The sequence below is a fragment of the Stegostoma tigrinum genome, chromosome 15 (assembly GCF_030684315.1).
Source record: "Stegostoma tigrinum isolate sSteTig4 chromosome 15, sSteTig4.hap1, whole genome shotgun sequence".
Taxonomy (NCBI): domain Eukaryota; kingdom Metazoa; phylum Chordata; class Chondrichthyes; order Orectolobiformes; family Stegostomatidae; genus Stegostoma; species Stegostoma tigrinum.
In genome coordinates this window covers 41,436,467-41,463,086 of record NC_081368.1, presented here as the reverse complement: position 1 = coordinate 41,463,086, position 26,620 = coordinate 41,436,467, and the positions used below count along the sequence as shown (strand labels likewise).

The 26,620-nt window shown below is 40.9% G+C and overlaps 1 protein-coding gene across 1 annotated transcript in view; it reads left to right on the top strand.

Annotated features, from left to right (window-relative positions):
- The window catches only part of frmpd3 (FERM and PDZ domain containing 3), a 488,844-nt gene that overhangs the window by 319,291 nt on the left and 142,933 nt on the right, over positions 1 to 26,620 (top strand). The window contains exon 5 of the mRNA XM_059651432.1: positions 4,785 to 4,887. Within this exon, the coding sequence (XP_059507415.1) occupies positions 4,785 to 4,887 (103 nt within the window). The remainder of the gene's footprint in view (positions 1 to 4,784; positions 4,888 to 26,620) is intronic.

Here is a 26,620-nt window from a genome sequence, read left to right as displayed (position 1 = left end):
ATGCATGAGGGGAGACATTTTTTGATTGCCTACTCTGTCAAACACTCTGAGAACCCTATGTTTTTCAATAAGATCAGCTTTCATACTTCAAAACTCCAAGTAAAAACTCAACCTGCTTTACAGTTCCTCATAAGACAAACCTCTTTACCCAGGAATCGACCTGGTGAACCTTCTCTAAACTGTCTTCAGTGCAAGTATATCATATGAGACAAGGAGACCAAATTTTTATGTAGTACTCCAAGTGGGGTATCACCAATATCCTGTCAGTTTTTTCGAAGGCTCCCCTTACTTTCATCACTTATAAACGTCAAGATACTTGCAATTCCTGAATTAAGTAAACTATACATTGGTTAATCAAACATGAAAAACACATTTTTTCATTTTCAGACTCATGCAGGATAACACACCCCCTTTCTGCTTTTGTCACAAATATTTCTGCTTTCTATCTAAATTTGAATCCATTCCACAACTTCACATGTCCTTTATCTGTACTCCCTTTGCAGTTCCTTACACAATATTCCCTGAAAGTATTGTCACTGCTACGCTGAATTCCTTTTTACAAGCTAACTAAGGAGTTGCATCCGGGTCATAACCATTTAAAGAAACCAGCAAAACATTATCAAAATGCGGGGAGGCAGTAAGTGATTGTGATCTGGAAGGGAAGTAACAAAAATTGGATGGAAGTGGAATCATTAGGGGTAATTAGCATCGTTTATTTTAACTGTAGCCACACCAACAAACCACTTTTGCATTCCCCACTTCCCCCTGGCCTCCTACCCCCAAAACCCAGTTTCCACAAGCTTTTAATAGATAAAATTATGGCTGTAATCCTCCTTTCAGAAATGCATTCAATTTTTTTTTAATAATATGCTCTACCTCTAAATATTTAGTTTCCTTGTGATTTGGCAAAGATTCCAGTATCTTTCCTACCAGTGACATTAACCAACTTGCTCAAAAGTACTATGGATTAGATCTGTTCCTTTCTTGAAGAAAACAAGCATGTTGTTGTCTTCCAGTGTTTTGTCATCATTCCTTTCTCTTTTGAACTTTCAAAAATGGACACTAGTTTCTGTGCTAACTCCTTTAGTTTCCCTGAGTTTTTCTAGATTTAATATCTGAACATGAAGTTTTATCCTCCTTAGTTTATGTACAGTCTCTTTTCTTTTGATCTTAGCAGTTGTAATGTTCCCCTTGACTTTTATTATTGTAATTTCCTTTGTCAGTGAAAGTTGAGGCAAAATACCTCTTCAGCATCCATACTATTTTAACAGCATCTCTGGTGAATTTATCCTGTTCATCTTTTAGTGGCCCTATTCATTTGTTCATTTGCTTTATGTTAATGAGAAAATAGCTCTGATATATTCCTGGATTTTATAATTTCCTGTTTGATCTTTGCTTACCTAATTATCTATAATGAAAATAAAAGTCAGGCTGTCATGCTCGTTTTTGGAGACCCTCACGGACTTGCTGCAATAACAAGACACTGACCTGTTTAGAAAAACACAAATCCTTTTATTACCAAGCAAGTACAAGCTGTGGAGAATCACTGTAGTCAACCCGGCACAGAGTGCAGAGTCTCGCAAGTAATTCTCCCCGAGCAGCGGACAGTCCCCGCTTTTTATACTTTACAAAAGACATGATACATAAAACGATTTCACAATTTACAATGGCATGATACATAAAACAATTACTACAACAGACAAAAACATGATACCAAGCAATTATTACATCAACAACATAAAAGACCAGGATATAGTATCAATTGCTAGTGAAGTAGCTGCTAATGGCAGGAGGCGATTTTGAGTTATTGTCCGGGACAGATTTTGATTTCAAGTTGGCAGTGTGTCTGGCTAGAACAAAGTCAGTGCCCTGGCAACAGAAGTTACATGCTTTAGAGGTTTCACACCTTTACAAAGTTTACCCACCTAACCCTATTTGAAACAGTTTGATTCTAATTTTAATTCAGTCAGGAAGCTTAAGACAGTGTCTGCATACCGATGTGTGAGAAGATAAGGAGTTACCAAAGCTTTACACTGAATTCCTAGCTGGGCAGGAAGCTTCAGGGCATCTATAAATTAAAGTCTCTGTATAGGAATCAAATGCAGATAAAAGACTTTAATTTATAGAAGTATAGAAATCAATGGGATGTTATCACATTAACATCTCATCCCCTCCTTTTATCATTTCATGATAACCTATAATGGGGCCGAGAAGGGAGATGCCAGCCTGTCAAACACAAATCTGCAGCAAGGGTTCAGGCATGCCATAAATGTACAGCAGGCAGCAATGACAATCACTAGAACAACTAACCCATGCAGCAAATATGAGCCCCAAGAACCGCGCATAAGCCATCCCAACAAACCCTGTCCAGGCCAGGGTCCCTCACTGTACTGTTCCAACTGCCCCTGTATGGCTTGGATAACCTGGGTAATGTTATAGGACTCGTTGGTGACGTGGGTAATGCACTTGTCCCCAATAATAGTGCATACTCCTCCTTGCTGAGCCAGCTGATAGTCCACTGCATACCGGGTTTGCTGAGCATAGAGCCAAAGTTCAGCCAATTCTTGGCTGACTGCCTCCAATGCTGTCATTGTGCTGTTCCCCAGGGCGGTGAGTCCACATACAAGGTAATTTCGAATTTTCTTTTGTGGCCACCACCCCAGGGGAGCCTCCCAAGCACCAGTTCCCAGGAAGCTGTATCCCAAGGAAGAGCCCAGGGCAACTGGGTTCTGCCATGCAGCGCAAAACTCCCGGCTCAGGTAGCGTGTGACAATTCGCTGTTGAATTCGTGCTTGTTGGGGACAAGGGACCATGAGGGGCCCAATGGTCCCAACAGGAAACAGCACCGGCAGGGTAGGAGTGGCAGTACTGAAGGTCCTGTTAAGGAGGAAAACAAATCCCTTTTTAGCCCGGTAGCAGGTAACAGACTCACGTATTTCTTGATAGCTATGCCAGGAGGACTGACCCTTATGTGGATGGAAATTTGCAGAGTTAAATGGAAGTGACCCATAGTCTGTTTTTACATGAGTGCCATTGCAATCCCCACAAGCCCACTATATGCCCGGGGTCACAGTTATGGGCTTAGATTTCAAGCAGGGGCAGTTCAACAATCCGCCTCTAGTGGTGCAATTTCTCTTTACGTACCGATGGGGCCAGGAAACATTTGGGGGGTGATTAGTGACTATAGCAGGCACACAACAAGTCCCAGTTCCACTGAAGCAAAACGGATAGATATTGGGACCTGTACAGTTATCCCCTTTCTTCCCATGCCCAGGTCTAGTGTCCCCACAACCAGAAAGACCACTAACTACCAGTTTCACACATGTACCCTGTACACCCCTCGTCCAAGATCCCCCCTCCCCTCGGCAAGGCTTACCAGAATACTCTATTTCATAAAGCTGACTAGGGTGCCAGGCAGGTGTCGCCACAAATAACGCTTCTACGGACCGTACTAGTGGGTAACATGCTGTCTGATTCCCGAGCAGCTGGATGTGTGTTCTATAAAACAAATTGTCCTGCTGGCTATGCATGGGCAGAATAACACTCAGCCCAATGGTTAACTGCACGCTGATGAGGAAATCTATTGTTTACAGTCACTTAAGTGGATCCAGCGATTCTGTCCTTTAACTTTAAGGGCTGTCACAGTCTGAAGAAGCACTTGGTACGGTCCTTTCCACCTTGGTCCAAGCTTGGGGCGACCCCAGTCCCGGACAAGTACAAAATCTCCAATCTGCAGCCACGAAGATCGATCCTGAATCTCGAAGTCTTGTTCCAGTGTCTGCGGAGGTGGTCCGAAGGCGCACTTCACCTGCGAACGGAGAAACTTTAAAGATGATGTTAGTTGTCGGAAGTACCTTTGCATTTCTTCTCCCATCACACTTAGGTCAGTTTGGGTGGGTGGGCTGATATTGACATCCATGGTGTTCTGCTGGGTCGGCCATAGGCTATTTCCGCTGCTGAGAGCCCTGTAGTAAAATGGGGCGTTATTCGCATGTGATACAAGGCTAGTGGCAAAACCTTTAACCAATTAAGGCCGGTTTCTGATGTCAACTTGGTCAGTTTAGTTTTAAGTGTTCCATTAGCTCTCTCTACTATCCCTGCTGCCCGAAGGTGGTAGGCACAGTGGAATTGTTGTTGGATGTGTAATGTATCACACAGTTCCTTATTAATTTTCCCCACAAAGTAAGGGCCATTGTCCGAACTAACCTTGGTATTATTTCGGTTAATAACAGTTTTACTACTGTTGAGGCTTTGTTGTTTGTCGTTGGGAAAGCCTCTATCCACCTACTGAATACATCTACAATGACAAGACAATATTTGTAACAGTTTACGCGTGGCAGTTCAATAAAATCCAGCTGAATGCATTCAAACGGTCCACCTGGCAAGGGTGTTTTTCCTGGTGAGCATCTCACCCCCTGACCCACATTGTTTTGCTGGCATGTGAGACAAGATGCTATACGAGACTGGGCTGCCTCAGTCAGTCTGGGGTGCCACCAGGTACGGAGCATAATACCACTCATTGATGAGATGTAAAATGCGCTGCTAATTTTCCACTATTGCATAAAGTCCAGTAATTCCAATAAGGTCTTATGCTAAAAACACACAATGGAATATGTCACTTGATAATAGCAACATATTTCACTGCAAGAATTGTTAATGGATTGAGCTATCAACAGAGGAACCGACAGATTTTTTGGCTAGAAAGCAACTTTATTTATTTAACTATCTTCACCAGGGATCAACCAAATTTCTGTTTGGAGTAAATGTCTGTATTTCTCTGTTAGGCGGTCCATCGGAGGGCAGACTCATACCAGGCGATCAGATTCTAGCCATAAATGATGAGGGCGTCAGCAGTGCCCCGAGGGAAAGAGTCATAGACCTTGTAAGGTAATCTTCTGTTTGTTCAGCCAGTTAATAACAATAACTTATATTCATACAAATGGTCATTTACCTGCAATAATCAGGTCTCTGATTATTTTAGACACTTAGTTACATTGGGTGGAATCTTCCCAGCCCCTGAAAAACATGGACATTGGTGAGAAATTTGGGAGAATTGCATGAGGTCACTGGTCAGGAGTTTCTTAACATCAAGATTATAATGTTCGTTTTTCCAACTAATTGCTGAATGGCAAGACAAAATACTTGCTAGTTAGCAGCTTGAAGTCCATTTGCATTATCAAGCATTAACATCCTCAATATTACACCATCTTGCTTCTTGATATACAGTTTCCCATTCTCCCACCCACCGGACATGGATGGCAACAAATCCAAACTTGAAAGTCAAAGTGGTAATTTGGCAAACCCAGCTCACCGTTTGCTCCTCCAGACCTTCAGCCATCACTAGGATCTCAGGGCATGCTCCATGGGCCATAGCCATTTGTCAAAAGTGACACTTAGCCAATATTTGGTAAGATCCAGCCCCTAATCTCACAATATTTTATCCAATTTTTGGTAGCTTCAAACTGCATTGTTGAAGCTTTCAATGCTTCCATAGCAGGGAGTAAAGAAAATATTTCAGTAACAACAAAAGAAACTGTTTTAACCACTGGATGTTAACATTCACAACAATAGGATAGTGGATTGAATGAAATGGAAAACCACATAAAATTTAGCAGCAGAATTTATTGTTGGTAATAAAATTATCCTGAGTTTTCTGGCAATTTTGATATCATGGCTATAAATACTAATGAAAATGTAACCATTTACAATTTAAGCTTGTTTATACCGTACAACAAAGTTTTCATTCTCCTGCAGGGTAAAACAGCCATTGTTGAGTAAGAATTCACTCTCACTCTGGAATTGAATTTATTTACCCATAACGCCGAAACAACATCAGGTATCAGCGCTGGGATGATTTTCAAAAATTCTCATGGCACCCTCAATGTGACACTAGCTTGGGTAATTTGTGTTCTTTGTCATTAGCATGATGCCAAGTCTGCACTGTTCCATTGCCTAGAGCAACACGGCAGGAGGTTCTACATTGATTTCACAGAGATGCAGCGTGTGATGAAGCTCAAAGTCATGACAGAAAGATTGATTAACACATCATGTCAAACAAAGTGCCAGGATCGGGGGGGGGGATATTCAAAGAGGATAGTCACTGTTGTGTTTAGTTTCCAGGCATCTACATTTCACAAGGCATCTGCTATTCACTGATGCATGTAGAAGTAATGAACAAAAACATTCCCTCTATTAAGCACCTTTCAAGTTCAACATTTCTTCTGTTTGAAAGCCAATGTTATTTTTTAAAGTGCTGTCTTTCCCAAGAGAGCGATCAGTGATCCTATAATCTATCATCATAAAAAGGAAAGAATTGCATTTGCCAAGTGTTTTCTCAAACAGGGTGACCTGAAGTGTTTTATAGTGAAGTAAATATTTAAAAAGTGCAGCCATTGTTGTAACAAAGAAAATACAACAGCCAGGTTGCATTCAGGAAACCTGCACAATCATTCATATTTTTCTACAATGTGGCAATCTGTTTTAGTGATAGTGATTAAATATTTGCCAGTACTATTGGGATGACAACCCCACTCTTTTCGTCAGGGGTTTGTTCACACCCACCTCAGAGAACAGTCAAGGACTCAGTTCCATTTTTCATCTGAAAGACAGCACTTTCAGCATTGTAGCACTGCCTCCATACTGAACAAGATTGTTATACTCTCATCTGAAGTGAAACTGACAACAAGGCTTCCATTTTCATCCATATCTAACCAAATGGGTGACTGCCAGCAAAAGGCCATACCTACCACTCAGAATTCCCAAAGGACATGTATGATAATTATAATTAATGGCAGTTTAATATCATCAAACACTTCAAAAGATAAGGCAACTTAACAAAATTATAAAATTATAAGGCAAAGCAGGAATAATTCAAATGACTGAAAGATTGGATGAACAATTCATTAGGGAGCATTCATGGTTATTTATTAACATATTTGTATTTTTTGATGGAAATGAGAACTAAGCGCTTTGCTTAGAACATGCATCCTCTACAGAAGGTGCACCATACAAATGTAGTGAAGCATATGCGAACCAGAATTGGCTAAGCATATATTTTGAAATGCTTCAGCAATATTTCAGCTGTCAGATTGTTTAGAAAACAGCTTACAATATGCCATAAGCAAAATAGTGACCCAATACTGCAGGTGATTAGTATAGACAGAGGTATGGATTTGACTGAAGAACAAAAAGAGAAGGTGCAAACCATACAAGTGGATCGTTACAAAAGTTCATTTACAGGGTCTTACAGGATACTTCAGATTGCGACGTAAAGTTTGCATTGAATGTAATTGCATTTCACTAACAGTTTTTATAATCTCACAAGAAGTTGTTACATCCAATGAAGTAACAAGGTGTAATGCTGGATGAACACAGCAGGCCAAGCAGCTTCAGAGAAGTAGAAAGGCTGACGTTCGGGCCTAGACCCTTCTCCAGAGCCTTGGATAATTTCTGCAGTATGTCTTGGAAATTGTACACATTGCTGCTCCATTGGTAGAGGGATTGAATATTTATAGATATAGTGCTTATTAAGCAGGCCGGTTTGTCCTGGATGTTGTCAGGGTTCCTGAGTGTCATTGGAGCTGCACTCGTCCAAGCAAATGGAGAGTATTCCATTAAACTCCTGACTTGTGCTTTGTACATGGAGTTGGGGAGGCAGGACGAGAGTTACCATTGCAGGATTTCTAGCCTCTGACCTGATCTTGTAGCCACTGTATTTATGTGGCTAGTCTAGTTCAGTTTCTGGTCAATGGTAAAGCTCCGGAATATTATAGTGGGAGAATTCAGTGACAGTAATGCCATTGAATGTCAAGGGAAAGTGGTTTGATTTTCTCTCGTTGGAAATGGTCATAAGCTGGCACTCTTATGGCATGAATATTACGAGCCACTTGTCAGCCCAAACATGGATATTGTCCAAATCTTGTTACATTTGGACATGGATTGCTGAGGAGTTATGAATGGTGCTGAATATTGTGTAGTCATCAGCAAATATTGCTACTTCTGACCATATAACGGAGGGTAGGTCAGTTCCAAGGAAGGGTCACCGGACCCGAAATGTTAACTCTCACTTTTTTCTTCACAGATGTTGCCGGACCTGCTGAGCTTTTCCAGCAACTTTGTTTTTGTTCCTGATTTATAGCATCCGCAGTTCTTTCAGTTTTTACACGGCACCTCATGGTTGCCCAGTCTTGAGTGTCTAGATCTTTTCTACCTCATTTAGCATGATGATAATGCTAGAGAACACCACTGACAGTATTCTCAATGTGAAGTGGGACTTTGACACTAACGATGCCATGTAGTGGTCACTTTTATCAATATAGCCATACACAGAAGCATCTGCAACAGGGAGATTGGTGAAGATGAGGCTGGGTATGTTTTCCTTTTATTTTCTTGGCTCCTTCACTACCTACCAGAAGCCAAGGCTAGCAACAATGTCCAATAATACTTGACCAGTACTCAGTAATTAATAATGCTGTTAAGACACTCCTGCTGGCATATATTGAAGTTCTCCACCTGGACTACGTTGTGTGCCCTTGCCACCATCAGAGTTTAATCAATGTGCCATTCAACAGTAATGATCCATCTGTTGAGAGCAAGGGTGCAGGACAGTATGTGGTAATCAGCAGGACATTCCCTTGCCCATTTTGACCTGATTGCATGAGACTTCATGACGTCCTAACTCTATGTTGTGGAGTCCCAGGACAGCTCCCTCATGACAGTATGTTTCAACTCATAAGACCTCGAGACAGGTATAGAAGTAGGCCATTCAACCCAGTGAGTCTGCTCCACCATCCAGTGAGGAATCCTCAATTCCATTTTCCTGCCTTTTCTCCATAATCCTTGATTCCCCTAATGATTAAAAATCTATCTTGGCCTGGAATATTTAATGACTCTGTGCTAAAGAATTTGACAGATTCACAGCCCTCAGAAAGAAGAAATTCTTCCTCATCTCTGTTTTAAATGTGCAACACCCTTTTTTGAGATTATGCCTTCAGGTCCTAGACTCTCCCAATTTTGCCTTCCCAGTGGGGATGGTTTCAATGTTATCGAGTACATTGTCTAGAAGGAATTATTCTGTGATTCTGACTATATCAGGTTGTTTCTTGACTAATCAGTGAAACAGCTCTTCAAATTTTGGCACTAGCCCCCAGTTATTAGTAAGGAGGACGTTGCAGGGCCAACAGCTTACGGTTGCCATTTCTAGCGCCTTAGTCAATGTCATATGGTAGAACCACCTGTAATGTTGCCCATCCAGTTTCACACATTGTTGAAGTTTTCCAGTGATTTTGTAGACTGGTTAAGAGTCAACCACTTTAGGTTGGGTTTAGAGCCACATGTATGCCTGACCGGGTAAGGATGGCAGATTTCTTTCCTTAAAGACTTTAGTGTGCCAGATGGGTTTGTATGCCAATCCATAATGGTTTTACGCTTAACATTCAAATCTAATTCCAAGTTTTTTTATCAAATTCATATCCTACCATGGTCCCCAGAACATTACTGAGGTCTATGCATTTCGAGACCAATGATAATACCATCACCATCCTCAGAAAATTGTTCACAAAAATCCCTTGCAGTCCCTTGTTGACTAGATAATTTCTTCTGGGAATGTTAATGAAGGAATAAACATTAACCATGACATTTTTTTTACATCAAATCTTTTACATCCATCTGAAGGAGAAAATGGGGTATCAGTTCAATATTTTAATAAGAACAGAGCCTCGAACAATACAGCACACCTTCAGTACTGCGCTGAAGTGCCAAACTAAATTTCTGTGCTCAAGTTGGGTTATCAGTGGCAAGTAACATTCATGCCATGCAACTGCCAGGCAATAGCCATTTCCTACAAAGGAGAATCTAACCTTGTCCCTAGTCAATCAATGGCATTACTATAACTGAAACCTGTATTAGTAACGTCCTGGAAGTTACCATTGGACAGAAAATAAGGTAAAGTAGCCACGCAAATGCTGTGGCTGCAAGAGCACATCAGAGCTGTGCCATCACGAAGGATGCACTTCAGTAACTCACCCAGGCTCCACCTGCGGCACTTTTCAAACCTTGAAAGACAAGGGCAATAGATTCATAGGAACACCAGTACCTGAAAGTTTGCATCCAAGTCACTCACCATCCTGGTGCGGAACTATATTGCCATTCCTTCACTGTCACTGGATTAAACTCCTGGAACTCCCTCTAACAGCATTGTAAATGTCCCTACATCCCAAGGACTGCAGCGCTTCCAAAAGGCTGCTCATCACCACTTTCTCCAGAGCGTCTAGGGAAATGAATAAAACCCACATCTCATAAATGACTTTTTTAACAAATGCCTCTGGATTGGAATCTGAACCTACAGTCTTCTGATTCATACGGACTTGAAATGTCAACTTTCTTGCTTTCTCCACAGATGTTTCTCGACTTGCTGAGTTACACTTTATTTACAGCACTGTTAGCATTTGGCTTTTGTTACTTATTCATTCATCTTATGATATGGATATCAAATATTAAGCATCTGTCTTGACATCGACATTTCAAAGGTCTTTCTTCCTCTACACATTTTTACCAGTTGTTGGATTTTTGAAGGATACAGGAAAATGGTCAGAATATAACATTGTTATGAGCATTTCCTTGTTACATGCTTGAGATTTCTCATTGTTAACATGTCCTTTATCTTTATAAAATTATTTCTGGCCATCTCAGTTCTTCTTTGACTTTGGAATCTATCTACCATCTCCAGTTATCATTTGTTCTAAACATACAAATGTATCTACTAATTCCAATGTGGCATCTTCCATTTCAATCTTCACTCCAGTTTCTTCCAATTATTTCTTTTGGCTACCATTGTTTCTGTCTTTTCGATGTTAATACACAAACCATATTTGATTTTGAGATAACACGGTGTGAAGCTGGATGAACACAACAGGCCAAGCAGCATCAGAGGAGCAGGAAAGTTTGACTTTTCAGGTCGGGACCCCTTCTTCAGAAATCTCCAGTATCGGCAGTTCCTAGTATTTCTGTAACCATATTTGATTTTGTTTATTTTACTTCATTTACGACGCATTGTAGGAAGTCTCTTCAGGGTCAGTGCAAGGTTTTCTACTGGCACCTCGGACAAGCCTTTTGGCATTGTACATCCATACCTGCCCCTGCCGCTCCAAAATAATTTGAATAATCAATATTTAAACTGCTAAAAGAAAGCCTAGATAACTCTCACTTATTCTGCAACCTCCTGTGCTCTCAGTCCTCAGTCTCAGCCATCCCTGGTCCACCTGCTCAAGCAATTGACACCCTGTTCTGTGAGAATTTAAAACCATAAGAAACAGGAGCAGCAATAGATCATTTGGTCCCTCAAGCCTCCCCCGCCATTTTAAAGGATCAAAAATGATGGGCTCCAGGCCTCAACTCCCCTTTCATGCCACCTCTTCATAGTCCTGAACTCCCTGATATTTCAAAATTATCTCTACTGCATTTTTAAATACTTTTAGTGTTCTAGATTCCACACCTCTCTGAAGAAGAGAATTATAGACAGTGACTACCCTTTGGGAGAAGAAATTCCTTTGCTTCTCAGTTTTAAATAGGTGTCCCCTTATCCTATAAATATGTCTCCTTATTGCGAGATTCCCCAAATAGTAGAAACATCTTTACAATATCTGCTCTATCAAGCCCCCTCAGATTATTAAAAAGATCATCCCTCAATCTTCTGAACTCCAGTGAATAAAGACCTAACCTATTTATCCATTCTTAATAAGCCAGCCCCTTTATTCTATTTGCCTTCTTAATTATTGCACGTGCATGCTAACATTTTGCACAAGAGCACCTACATCTCTCTGTACTACACTTTTTTGAAGTCTCTCTATTTAAAAGTCTATATTTTGATTTTTCCTACTAAAGTGCATGACCTCATTTTATCCTGCATTAAATTTGTATGCTAAGTTTTTGCCTGCTCACTCAACCTATAAGTATACTTCCCCTTACAGGTTCATTATGTCCTTATCACATATGAGTATTTGAACAAGGCAAAACAGTGGATCACACGGCACTTCCAGCCTGCTCCACCATTCAGTAGATCATAGCTGATCTGCTTTTAACTTGAACAATTCCTACATATCCCCAGAAATTGTCCATCCCCTTCAAAATCAAGAATACATCTACTGCATCCCTAAACCAGCCCAGTTCATCCCCTCCCCCCACTGCACCACACAACCAGCCCAGCTCTTCCCCCCCACCCACTGCATCCCAAAACCAGTCCAACCTGTCTCTGCCTCCCTAACCGGTTCTTCCTCTCACCCATCCCTTCCTCCCACCCCAAGCCGCACCCCCAGCTACCTACTAACCTCATCCCACCTCCTTGACCTGTCCATCTTCCCTGGACTGACCTATCCCCTCCCTACCTCCCCACCTACACTCTCTCCACCTATCTTCTTTACTCTCCATCTTCGGTCCGCCTCCCCCTCTCTCCCTATTTATTCCAGTTCCCTCCCCCCATCCCCCTCTCTGATGAAGGGTCTAGGCCCGAAACGTCAGCTTTTGTGCTCCTGAGATGCTGCTTGGCCTGCTGTGTTCATCCAGCCTCACATTTTATTATCTTGGAATCTCCAGCATCTGCAGTTCCCATTATCTCGAATACATCTACTGTTGTTCCCTGTTCTAATGTTCATATGTGAACCATTGAAAAGTTACATGTATATTTTCATTCTGGACACAATGACTTTACCTTGATCAAGTCTATCCAGTTTTACACTTCCAGTGTCTCTTTGCCTATGTTAATTCGCAGAACTTGATAATAGATATTTAACGGGTCATTTTTTGTAACAAATCATGCGCACAAGTTTCTGATTGTAGAATCAGATGTGAAAACACCTTTGATATAGTGTTGACATTGCAGTAAACAATAACTTGCTTTTGTGATTCATTTGATCGGAGCACCATCACAATAGGTAAACTCCAGACGGTACTACCTGGTTGAATAATGCAATTGCCCACCATGTTCTTAATTTCCTCCCTCGCTTGAGTTAATTTCTCTGATTTGAGTCTGGAAGGAATGTTATTTTATTGTTAACACACTCCCTGCATTAACATCATGTACAGCAAAAGACATTTATCCTTGCCTATTCAGACATTCATTTTCCAGAAAACTGTCGAAGTCTGTTACAATTTGTATCAGATTCACGAATAGGCATTCTGGAAAATGGCATAATATTCCACCTAACATTTTGAGCACCTCCATCTTATCCAATCTCATTCATGGAGGATCAACTCTAGCATTTTCAATTTCTGATTCATTCTAAAATTGTTCTGTTACTTATGTTGCACTCCCTGTTTCTTTTACCACTGTATATATTATTTAACTCTCGACTAAACTCCTTGTCATAACTTTGCTTTAAAAATTAAAAATACACACATTGATTTTTCCCTCTGTCTGGAATATTAACTGCATAACTCATGTTTCTAATTTGATAATGACCAGTGAACCTTGACTCTAATTGTCCGCTGAAGCAAATTATAATACCTTGTCTTCAGCAACAAATTTCTGAATGTTGACCTTTTAATCAGCTCTAGCTATCATTCTGGATTACTTTTCAAATGCTTTTCAGACATGATGCTTTGAATAGTTTCTCTGTAAAACTTAATGCATAGGTTGAAAGTATCTGAACTTTGGTTTATTCATGTCTTCTTTATTATTTTAAGGGATCCAATCACCTCCTGTCTGCACATCAGGTCAAATGAACTGAATGCTGTGAATTCGTCATGGGCCTTCTGTAGTAACAAGGGAATTCTTTTATTCTCATCATTATACATGCCTGACAATGAGTTCTAGACACAGTCTTTAATGTTTGATGCCATCTTTCTAATTTTCCTTGAGATAGTAGATGATAGGCTGAAGGTTTAATTTAACTAATTTCCGAACGATTTATTATTTATTTGAATATCTGTGATATAAATTTTAAATCTTGATTTGACTGCGTTTCTTTTAAGTAATCCACACTTTGTAAAAAAAAATTGAACTGAGTTTTCCTTGTCTATTCTTGCAGCAATTTATCCCAAAAGCACTGCATTATGTAACCTTGCCATATTTGTCAAAAGATATAGGCTCTCACTCAAAGTTTTCATGAGCCATCCCAGACAGTAAATTAAGACACTGCTAAATGACTCTTTAAAAGCTGATATCAGAATTAAAGGTACATGTTTAATTTATGGTCAGGGTTTCCCCAGTACCTGATCCACATGGCACATCAGACATTTTGTCATGTCTTTATGTAATCCTGGTCAATAGAAGTTTTAGTATTTCAGCTAGTGTTTTCCCAATACTCCCCATTCCTTGTTGGCTAGTAGTTTGTTTCCATTTTCTTGTTAACATTCTAAATAATAACACTCAGGTATTGGTTTTGATTCAATTTCTGAATAAGCTGTATTTTGGATCCTGAATTGAAAGAGTACTATCTATTGCAGTTCAATCAAAAATGGGCTAAACATTCAGCCTTATTCTCTTTCCCTTCATACTTTTTATTTGATTTTCAAAAATGATGTTACATAATTGAATTTCTAAGTCATCTTTGTTTCAGGTTGCTGACTTGCTCACTGAGCTGGCTTGTTTTCATTCAGAAATTTTATCACCGTGCTCGGTGACATCATCAGTGAACTCTCCAATGAAGCTTCGTCAAAGGCCTTACTGATGATGTCACCTAGCATGGTGACAAAATCTCTGAATGAAAACAAGCCAGCTCAGCGAGCAAGTCAAAAACCTCACCCACAACCCAAGCTACAGAGCTTGTCATCTTTATTTTTCAAATATTCTCTTTACTGTTTAATTCTACAGTCCTGAAATGTAGTTAAAACCCATTCAGGAAAAAATCCACAATGTGCTTCCTTTAACATTTCCGTTTCTGTTACTTCCACTGATTGTTCGACCACCTTCAGCTATGAGGAGAAGGAAGACATAGAATGTGTTGGTTGAGGAAGTGCAAAGGAGAAAAAGATCCTGATGGGAGTTGTGTACAGTCTTCCTAGCAGTAATCAGGATGTGGAGCAGAAAATAAATCAGGAGAAAGAAAAGGCATGTACAAAAGACACTAATGCACTAATCATGGGGGAGTTCAAAATCAGGTAGACTGGGAAAATCAGGTTGGTAGCTGAACCCAGGTAAAGGAATCCATGGAATATCTACAGGATGGGTTTTTTTGGGAGCAACTTGTGGTAAAACCCACTAGGGAACAGGCAATTCTGGATTTGCCAGTGTGTAGTGAGGCAGGCTTGATTAGGGAATTGAAGGCAAAGGGACCCCTAGTAATCTGTGACCGTAATAAGGTAGAATTCACCCTGCAATGAGAGAGAGAGAAGCTGGATCACATGTAACAGTATTACAAATTAAGTAAAGATAACTGCAAAGACATGAGAGAGGATCTGGCCAAAGTTGATTGGAAAAAGAGCCTAGCAGGAAGACAGTAGAGCAGCAATGGCAGGAGGTTTTTGGGGTAATTTGAGAGGTTTAGCAGAAATTCATCCCAAGGAAGAAGAAACACAGTAAGGGGAGGACCAGGCAACCATAGCTGACAGGGGAAGTCAGAGACAACATAAAAGCAAAAGAAAAACCAGAGAATGTGGTCAAGAATATTGAGAAGCCAGAGGATTGTGAAGCCTTTAAAAACAAGCAATAAGAGTGGAGAAGATGAAATATGAGGGTATGGTAGCTAGTAATATAAAAGAAAAGAAGATTATAAGAGATTATTAAAATATATATAAAAGCTAAGAGAGAGGCAAGAGTGGACATTAGACCGCTGGAAAATTAGGCTGGACAAGTAGTAATGAAGAACAAAGAAATAGCAGAGGAACTGAATAGATTGTTTACATCAGTTTTCACAGTGGAAGACACCAGCAGCTTATGAGAACTTCAAGAAAGTCAGGGGACAGAGGTGAGTGCAGTGGCTATCACTAAGGAGAAGGTGCTGGGGAATCTGAAAGGTGTACCAGTGGATAAATCGCCCAGACCAGTTGGACTACGCCACAGAGTTCTGGAGGACCTAGCTGAGGGTATTATAAAGGCCTTATTAAGAACCAAAAGAACTGCAGATGCTGTAGATCAGGAACAAAAACAAAGTTGCTGGAAAAGCTCAGCAGGTCTGACAGCATCTGTGGAGGAGAAAACAGAGTTAACATTTTGGGTCCAGTGACCCTTCCTCAGAACCAGACCTGAAATGTTAACTCTGTTTTCTCCTCCACAGATGCTGCCAGACCTGCTGAGCTTTTCCAGTAACTTTGTTTTTGTAGAGGCCTAATTGGTGGAATCACTGGAGTTGGGGACGATCCGAGAGGATTGGAAAATTGTTAATGTAACACCCCTGTTTAAGAAGGGAGGGAGAAAGAAGACAGGAGACTAAGGGCCAGTTAGTCTGACCTCAGTCATTGATAAGATTTCAGAATTATTTATTAAGGATGAGATAGGGCTGAGTCAGCTTGGCTTCATAAACAAGAGGTTAAGCCTGAAAAATCAGTTAAAATTCTATGTGGATGTAATGAGCAAGTTAGACAAAGGAGATCCACTAAACATGATCTATTTGGACTTCCAGAAGACATTTCACAAGGTGCCACACAGGAGTCTGCTAAATAAGATAAGAGCCCATAATGTTAGGGGTAAGGAACTGGCAAAGAAAGAGGATTGGTTGACTGGCAGAAGGCAGAGAGTAACATTTTCTGGGACGGTAGCCAATGATTAATAGAGTTCAGTTGGCGGCAGTTTGGGACCACAACTATACATGTTACACAATAACCCATGGACAAAGAAACTGAGGCCATCGTTGCTAAGTTTACAGATGATGCAAAGATAGGTGGTAGGTGGAGGGACAGATAATGTTGACAAATTGGGGAGGCTGCAGAAGAACTTGTGCAGTCTAAGAGAATGGGCAAAGAAATGGCAGATGGTACACAATGTTGGAAAGTATGAGGTTATGTACTTTGGTAGGAAGAATAGAGGCATAGACTATTTTCTAAACAGGGAAAGACTTCAGAACTTTGAACACAAAGGGACTTAGGACTCCTAACTTAGGATTCTCTTAAGGTTAACATGTAGGTTCAATTGGCAGTTAGGAAGGCAAATACAACGTTAGCATTCATTTCAACAGGCTAGAATACAAATACAGTGATGTACTGCTGAAACTGTATAAGGCTTTGCTCAGACCACTTTTGGAATATTGTGAGCAGTTTTAGGCCCTGTATTTAAGGAAGAATGTGCTCGTGTTAGAAACGATCCAGAGGAGGCTTACAAGAATGATCCCAGGAATGAAGGGCTTTTCATATGAGGACTGATTGAGAACTCTAGGTCTCTAATCAACGGAATTTACAACAATAAGGAGGGGATCTTGTTGAAACTTACTGAATACTGAGAGGCCTGGATAGAGTGTGCATGGAGAAGGTGTTTCCACTAGCAGGAGAGATAGGGCACAGCCTCAGAGTGAAGGGACAACACTTTAGAACTGAGATAACAATGAATTTTTTCAGTCAGAATGTGGTTAATCAGTGTGACTCATTGCTGGAGAAGGCTCTGGATGCCTCATCATTGATAGACAGAGATAGATAGGTTCCTGTTTAGTTACAGTATCAAGGGTTATACATAAAAGGCAGGAGAATGAGTTTGAGAAATTTTTCAGCTGTGATTGAATGGCAAAGCAGATTTCATGGGCCAAAAGGCCTAAATCTGTTCCTCTAGTTTATGATCATAGCAGCCAAGATAAAAGCAATTCCTTCTATAACAATGTTTTTATCGCTCTGACTGTAATTTCTCCATTTACTAAGTAACTCGTAAATATAACTCTCTATAATGAGACAGTTCGTAACCTCCGTGTATACCTCCAAACAATATATCTTCCTTCCTGAAGCACTGAAAAACATTTTGTAATATCAAACACTTCAACAACTGATATGGTCCAGTGTCTCTCAATGTCTTTATTGATCTACCTCCTCATTAGAAGCATCTGGAACTATGTCTCCTTATGAAACATTTGAAACTTCAGCTAGTCCGGTTCTCTTTATCAATAATTAAAGAAGAATTTTCTTAACTCTCCTCAGTCATTTTTGTTCCTGTCTAACATATTCTAAAGGAACATGTTCCACTTATACTGTGGCTTTAGTTTTAATACCCATTTTCTTTCCTGATGTACCAATTTCTGAGGATTTTTAAAGTATTCCTTTTACTGCAGTTGGTTCCCCATTTAACTTCAAGCATTTGGCTTTAGTATGTCTAGTCTTTTTAAAATGAAACATATTGTTTTCTTTGTGCATCCTTTGGATTCTGGCTTTTCTCCTTACTGTTCTGGCATAATTCTGATTGTTTCTTCCAATTTCCTTGTTAATTCCCATGTGTTCATTTCCCCACAAATAATAATTTGTCTAAAATATCATAAGTGTCTGCCAGAACTGCTGTTTCTCAGCTGCCTCTTTGAAACTTGACACTCCTCTAAATAATCTTTAAATTTACTGCAATACAATTTTTGAATTTTTTCCACAATCATAATATCCTTTGCGCTCTTGAAATGTTTCTCTAACTTACAGTGATCAAACTTCTGATACCATACTATTTATCTTTTCTTTCTCTTAAAGTTACTATGTATGTCTGATTTGATTTCTTTCTCCAAATCCTGAATTTAATAGATAAATTTCAGGAACTGACTCATGAGCATTGAGTATCACTCTTTTAACAGTTATGTAATTTGCAAATTGTACTTCTGACAAACTAGTAAACACATTGATCGCTTTAATGGGTCAAAACATTCTATAACATTAAGTTCCATACACATTTTGGCGACTTCCTCTTCCCAGCCATCTTTTCAAACAAGGTGAAATGTCTTTCCAGTTCATTCTCTGTTGATTTAGGTACTAGACAGAGATGATTAATTGTATAAAATCTCTCAATGGAATCAGAATCATCCTTTGAACCTGTTCTTTCTTCCTTTATTCTAAGCTTTTCTCTTTCATTGTCATCAAGATTTTTAACTGTTTCCGTTTCCCTTTGTTTTCCTCTCTCCTCACTCTCTAATTCAAGGTTTTTATTTTCTCCTGCCTTTCACTTTGATCTTTTCTTTTCAATAAGGTTTTCTCTTTTGTTGTCTAATTAGAGGTTGTTTCTTTCATTTCTAACTGAATCTTAGCCAATTCTAGTGAAGGCATCAATTTAATGTCTCCCTCCTTTTAATTCTAAACGTTAGGTAGACACTTTCAGTGTATCATCTTTATGGGATCCTGTTTTTATTTCTGCCTTTAATTTAGCTGCTTACTTTCTCAATGTAGATGAGTCAAAGATTTCAAACAGTTCACAGTTACATCTTTACAGAACTGAAGGCAAAACCCAGCTACCTTTAGTTTTTTTAAAATCCAAGTTCCCAAATTATAATAATTGATATTAGACCGCTTTGTCACAAAGATTTTTGCTTGCTGACTGTGCCCCCGCCCACCCCCCACCCCCACCCCCGCCCCCGCCATGGGTTTTATACTCTCTTGGTTCACTGGAATGTGGAATGTCTGCATTTTCAATCTTAGAGGCTGTTTTGACTCACTGGCCTGCTGCTGTCTGAGCCCGAGCATTCCTAATTTATGCTTATCCCACAGTAAGTCTCTCTCACTCTCCTCAGTACTGTAAACTCATCATTTACACTTATGGATATGTTACTGAACACAGCTTTCTGCTACAGCAATTTTTCTCTTACTCCGTTACATGCTTCTTTCTACTTGTTTCATGCTCCAGTGATGTCAGAGTTAGTATCTTCACCTACACATCACCATTAATTTATTCATATCTCCTTCTACTACAGGATAAACTAGAACTTTTCGCATACAGTTTTAATAAAGAAGTCTCCCATTTCAAATGGAGGTGAGAAAGATTTATTTTTCTCTCAAGAGAATCATGAACTTCAGAACTCTCTTTTGACAGCAGTGGAGGCAAAATTATTAAATATGTTAACAAAAAAGTAGATTGACTCCGTTGTCAGTCAAGGATCTATAATTATTCTGGGCAGGCAGGAGAGTAGTGTTGAGGTCACAATCAGATCAGCTGTGATCATACTGAATGGCAAAGCAGACTAGAGGGGTTGAATGTCCTATTCATCTTCCTACTTTGTATGTCTATACATTCATATGTAGTTGGCAGCATGATCGGTTTTTTTTATCCTGTTGTTGGATCACATCTGAATGAGTTCATTCTTTCCCAACTTAATGTACACATTTCTCATTGTATTTTATCTTGTGAAGATGCTCATCTGTAAGTGGATCAAACAAACTAGATATTCTACAAGCCTCAAGAAGTCCGCACTACAGAAGTGTGCTTTTTTTCTAAACTCCCCAAAAGGCCAGATTTTGAAAACAAGAACTCTCATTAAAGCAATCAATTATTCTAAGATTTGTCATCAATACTTTTCTTGTTTAATGAGGTACATATTTTCTTCATGTTTTTTGTGTTGTCAATCGCAATTAAAAATTTTTCCACTTTGAAAAATTCCCCAAATCTGCAGTGCTACTCTCACTGCTGGAATTACAGTCATGCTTTTCCAATCCTTCAAATTTATATCAGATTAAAAGGATGGTGCATTACCACTGAAGAGTTTGCAATGAAGCAAAACTTGAAGCCCTTTGATCTGGATTACTGTAGCCACTGATAGTACATTTCAATTTCGTTGGCAAGAATCTCTTTGTGATGATTTGTTGAGAGTAATGTACAGGGAAACCAAACTTATTTGAATTGCTCTGCTCTGTGTTCCACCATGATCTCTCCTAAACAATCACTACATTTGGCCAAGTAGCAGGGTCACCTTCGTTTGAACTGGGCTCATTGGCAACAAACTCACATCCTTTCAAATTTTAAGACCAAAAGATAGGAGTGGAAGTAAGGCCATTCGGCCCATTAAGTCCACTCTGCCATTTAAATCATGGCGGATGGGCATTTCAACTCCACTTCCCTGCACTCTCCCCATAGCCCTTGATTCCTTGTGAGATCAAGAATTTGTCGATCTCTGCCTTGAAGGCATCTAATGTCCCGGCCTCCACTGCACTCCGTGGCAATGAATTCCACAAGCCCACCACTCTCTGGCTGAAGAAATGTCATCTCATTTCCATTTTAAATTTACACCCTCTAATTTTAAGGCTGTGCCCATGGGTCCTAGTCTCCCCGCCTAACAGAAACAACTTCCTAGCGTCCACCCCTTCTAAGCCATACATTATCTTGTAAGTTTCTATTAGATCTCCCCTCAACCTTCTAAACTCTAATGAGTACAATCCCAGGATCCTTAGCCATTCATCGTACGTTAAACCTTTTGATGTTCCTATTGGACTCTTTTATCTAATCCATCTTCTACATTTAGGTGTTCCTCAAACTCAAATTCAACTTGTGACACAGAAAGTAAAACAGTCATCTCAGTTTCAAGTCTTTGCAGGTTTATCCTCTGAGCTACAATTTACCAGGTATTGACTTTGAGCTCAATGCATGCAGCAGAGCAGGTGTGAGAGGTTTTCTCACTGCAATTAACCCAATTGCCAACAATTCTATCCTCCAGAGTGATTAGACATAAGGGTAAATGATTACGCTTGCAATGATAGGGCCCGGCAGACCACAGCAGCCAAAGTGAGATTCAAGAAGTTTAGCCAACACAACATAAAAAAGAAAGTTTTTTAACATCATGCACGTCAGAGGCAGAAAACAATTTACCGAGGAGAAATACACAAGGGCGTAGATATTGGCATTGTGATATTGCCACTGGGCTAGTAATCCCAGAACCCCAGGTTGGTGTTCTGCACACATGCATTCAAATTCTACCTTGGTGAAATTTCAGTTTAATTTTAAAAACATGAATGAAAAGCTCGCCTAATGGTGACAATGTAAAAACCCATCTGTTTCACTAATAACCTTTAGGAAGGAAATCTGCTGTCCTTGCATGATTTAGAACATAGAACATAGAACATTACAGCGCAGTACAGGCCCTTTGGCCCTCAATGTGGCACCAGCCTGTGAAAACAATCTGAAGCCCATCTAACCTACACTATTCCATTATCATCCACCTGTTTATCCAATGACCATTTAAATGCCCTTAAAGTTGGCGAGTCTATTACTGTTGCAGGCAGGGCATGTCCAGGATGGACATGGGCCTCCTGCAGTGCCACAATGATGCCACCCGAAGGTTGCAGGAACAGCAACTCATATTCCGCTTGGGAACCCTGCAGCCCAATGGTATCAATGTGGACTTCACCAGCTTCAAAATCTCCCCTTCCCCCACCGCATCTCAAAACCAGCCCAGTTCGTCCCCTCTCCCCACTGCACCACACAACCAGCCCAGCTCTTCCCCTCCACCCACTGCATCCCAAAACCAGTCCAACCTGTCTCTGCCTCCCTAACCTGTTCTTCCTCTCACCCATCCCTTCCTCCCACCCCAAGCCGCACCTCCATCTTCTACCTACTAACCTCTTCCCACCTCCTTGACCTGTCCGTCTTCCCTGGACTGACCTATCCCCTCCCTACCTCCCCACCTATACTCTCCTCTCCACCTGTCTTCTTTTCTCTCCATCTTCGGTCCGCCTCCCCCTCTCTCCCTATTTATTCCAGTTCCCTCTCCCCATCCCCCTCTCTGATGAAGGGTCTAGGCCCGAAACGTCAGCTTTTGTGCTCCTGAGATGCTGCTGGGCTTGCTGTGAGGAGAGATAGAAACCGAGGCAAACGTTACGAAGAACAAGACAGACAGGGAAATGCTGCTGAAGTGAGATGGGAAAGTGTTCTGAAATGCATGTGTTTCAATGCAAGAAGTATAGAGCTTTGATTAGTACATGGAACTCTGATATTATTCCAGTTACGGAGACTTCACTGAAAGAGGGACATGGTGGTTTGCACTGCTGCCTCCTAGCATCAGAGACCCAGGTTCAATTCCAGCCTTGAACAACTGTCTCCATGGAGTTTGCACAATCTGCATGGATTTCCCCCCAGAGGTCCGGTTTCTTCCCACAACTCAAAGATGTGAGTGACTCAGAAAAGATAGTGTGTAATGGTAGGCTATGTGGTAACAAGGCCTGGTGTGTGGGGTAGGGGGCTAGAACGAGGAAGAGTTTAGACCCTAAAATGATTGAACTCAGCTTTGAGTGCAGAGGGCTGCAAGATCCCCAAGCAGAAAATGAGCTTGTGTCGAGCTTCACTGGAACACTGCAGCAAGCCGGAAACAACCTAAACGGGAATGGGGGAAATGATTGGATGGAGCAAGAACATTTATACACACCATTAACACAAAGAACATGATTGTGAGGATGCAAATACATGTGGTGGTGTCAGGCTGGTGCCAGGGAAAATGGCTCTTATACTGACCTCATTGCTGCTGTTCACTGTTGTTGCCTGCAGTTCCATATCAAGAAGCAGGGGCTGTTATTCAGCAGAGACAGTGAAGAATCAGGAAAGGAGGATAATCTTACTGAACACTGCCCTGACTCTGTTAAGGGCAGAACTACCTAGCCAACGGTTTCATTTAAAGTTCAATATTCTACTCTTGCTGGCCATGCAGCTGTGCTGCGGCTGCTGCCTCATTCTCCTCAAGGAAGTGCCAGCCCTGTCTCTTGTGAATCTTCAAGTAGCGTATCAGCAATGTAACACAGCTCATTACATTTATGACTAATTTCTGTGACAAAAGGTACACTTAATGATTTAAATTTGAGAGCTGTGTACAGATTGAATAATTTTGCCAACAGTCCACAGCTTTGTCTTGCTCTTCTGTTCACTTCACGTGTGTCTGATTGACTCTTCACTAGGCTGATGTTCACTACTTGGTCTCAATATCAGCTCTGGACAATGTTGTCACATTTCAACCACACATCTATTCTTCAAATTTTGTTGATAAACACAATCGAATTTTTTTTCATAGCCTACCAAGCAAATGTAAATGTTCTGCTGATTTTGAAATATGAATGGATGTTTAAATTTCTTTTAGTAGTTCTGTACAGAGATCATTAACAGTAAGATCACTGCTTTTCTGACATACAACAATTACTTGAACTTGATGTAAAGGACGCAATTTAAATATTATTGATCAAATTTAGGAAGTTTAGTGACATATGAAGATGTCAGCATACAACTGGAGGAGGGCATGAATAGGCAGGTGACATTAAAAGCACTGAAGTGTAAGGTGGTGGTATATTTTCTAGGAAGCATGAATATTGGCAGTATAAATGAGAAGGTATAATGATGATGAAGAGGTACCTGTAGATTTTTGTGCAAAAATCACTGAAGGTGAGAATGTGATTAAAAGAAGCATACAAAATTCTCAGCATGAGTAGGGGCATTGAGTACAAGTGCAAAGTGGTGTGATCCTTTATGTCCCATGGGATGTTTTATCTGACACAGTAATAATGATCCGGGTGCGGATATTAATAGACAAAACTGACATTTGTAGTGTTAATAGCAATTAAAAATTTAATAATATGGTAAACAAAATGCTAAGCGGTTTCTTCCATTATTAACATAGATCTTAGTTTTGCTGACAGCTCGCTATATGTGTGAGGAAATTTGCAAACAGATAAAGAAAATTGCTTATTAAAGAAATGTTCCAACTATGAAAACAGAATCAAAAATCCATATTAAAAATCAAACAAGATCGCACAGAGAGAATGAAAATAATGGATATGCTAAATTTCCATTTTGAAAAGCAATGAGACTTATGAAAGAAGGACAAGGTCAGCACAGATAACAGTTATTGTTGAAGAGGTATCATTGCAGGATTGTGCTGGTGCAGAGTATGCAATTGCATCACCCATATTAACTTGTTCTCCCAATATGTGCCCTCTTTCCCTTGCCCAGTTCCTGTCAGTCTTCTACAAACAGCTTCACTTTTGATGTCAGCCTTATTCTACCAACTCAGAGATTGATGTCAGCTATGACACAGTGTGAAGCTGGAGCCACACAGCAGGCCAGGAGCATCAGAGGAGCAGGCAAGTTGACGTTTCGAGTTGGGATCCTGCTTCAGAAAGGGGGAGAGGTAAGGGAGCTGGGAAATAAGTAGAGAGAGGAGGGATGGGGCTAGGGAAGATAGGTGGGCTGGTGATAGATAAGTGCAGGTAGGGAATGGTGAGGATTGGTCAGTGAGGTGGGAGGGGTGGCGAGGTGAGAGGGAAGATGGACAGGTTGTGTCAGGTCAAGGAGGCGGGAATGAGAGGGAGGCTTGGACATGGGCTGAGGCCGAGGGTGGAGAGATTTTAACACTAGTGAATTCCATGTTTAGGCCACCAGGCTGTAGACTCCTGAGGCAGAATATGAGATATTGCTCCTCCAGTTTGTGCGTCTTGTATTTGTGGCACTGGAGGAGGTCCAGGATGGAGATGTCACCCAGGGGGTGGGAGGGGGAGTTAAAATAGTTGGTGACCAGAGGGAGTTGTTGTTTGTCACATACAGTGCGCAGATGCTTTACAAAACAGTCTCGGAGTCTACATTTGGTTTCATGGATGTAGAGGAGGTCACATCGGGAGCAGCGGATGCTTGAGACCAAGTTGACGGATGTACAAGTGAACTCCTGTCTGATATGAAAGGTTTGCTTTAGGCCGTGAATGGAGGTGACGTGGGATGCTGTAGGGACAGGTGTAGCACTTCCTGTGGTTGCAGGGAAAGGTGCTGGGTGTGGTGAGGTTAGTGGGGAGTATGGAGCAGACGAAGGAGCCACGCAGTGAGCGATCCCTATGAAAGGCCGATGGGGTGAAGAAGAAAATATTTCTTTGGTGGTGGGGTCAGATTGTAGGTGGTGGAACTGGCGGAGAATGATAAGCTAGATGCAGAGGCTGGTGGAGTGATATGTGAGAACAAGGGCAATACTGTCTCCCTTTCCCCTCCTCATTTTTGAAGAAGGGTCCCGATGCACAACGTCAACTTTCCTGCTTCTCCATTGCTGCCTGGGGTGCTGTGTTCCTCCAGCTCCACGCTGTGCTATCGCTGACTTCAGCTTCTGCAGTTCCTGCTATCTCTGATTGAAGTCAGCTGTCTCCATACAGTCTAACTTTCAATGGCATATCTCATCAAATGCAGTTTCCAACATCTGTCTTCTGCACATTAAAGAATTCCCCTAGTGCTCACAAATGCACCATTCATACAGTACAGTAATATAAATTTACTTTAATCCTCTTAAGCTTTCGACAAAAACATATTGGCTTTTTTTTTACCCATATGTAATCAAGCTACCCATGTTTAAGAGTAGCACACACTGTAAATTAAATGAAGGAGTTCAGTCCAGCCAGGAAGGCTGGAGGGGCACCATAATCCCTCAGTCAGTCATTGCCTGTTTACTTGGAGACCTCCTGGCATTGTAGTGCCAATAGTGCCAGCTTCATGCAGTGGCCAGTGCTAGGAACACAGGCAGTCCCCAAACAAAAGGAGGTTATGGAGCCAGACTTCAGAGATGCCCAGGATGTTGGCAGGCCCTGTTTTGCACACCATAGTGAGAGGGATGACAGATATGGCATGCAGTATTTATAAAGCTGTTGGGAATGTTATTAAAGAGGGCATATGACCTTGGGAGTTGCCTTTAATGGACACAAATGACCCCTAAGGCGGAGAAACTTTTTTTTGCCTGACATGAGCCTGTGTAAGATCTGGCAGGCTAGCCTGCCGTGGATAAAATTGTGGTCGTCGTCATCATGG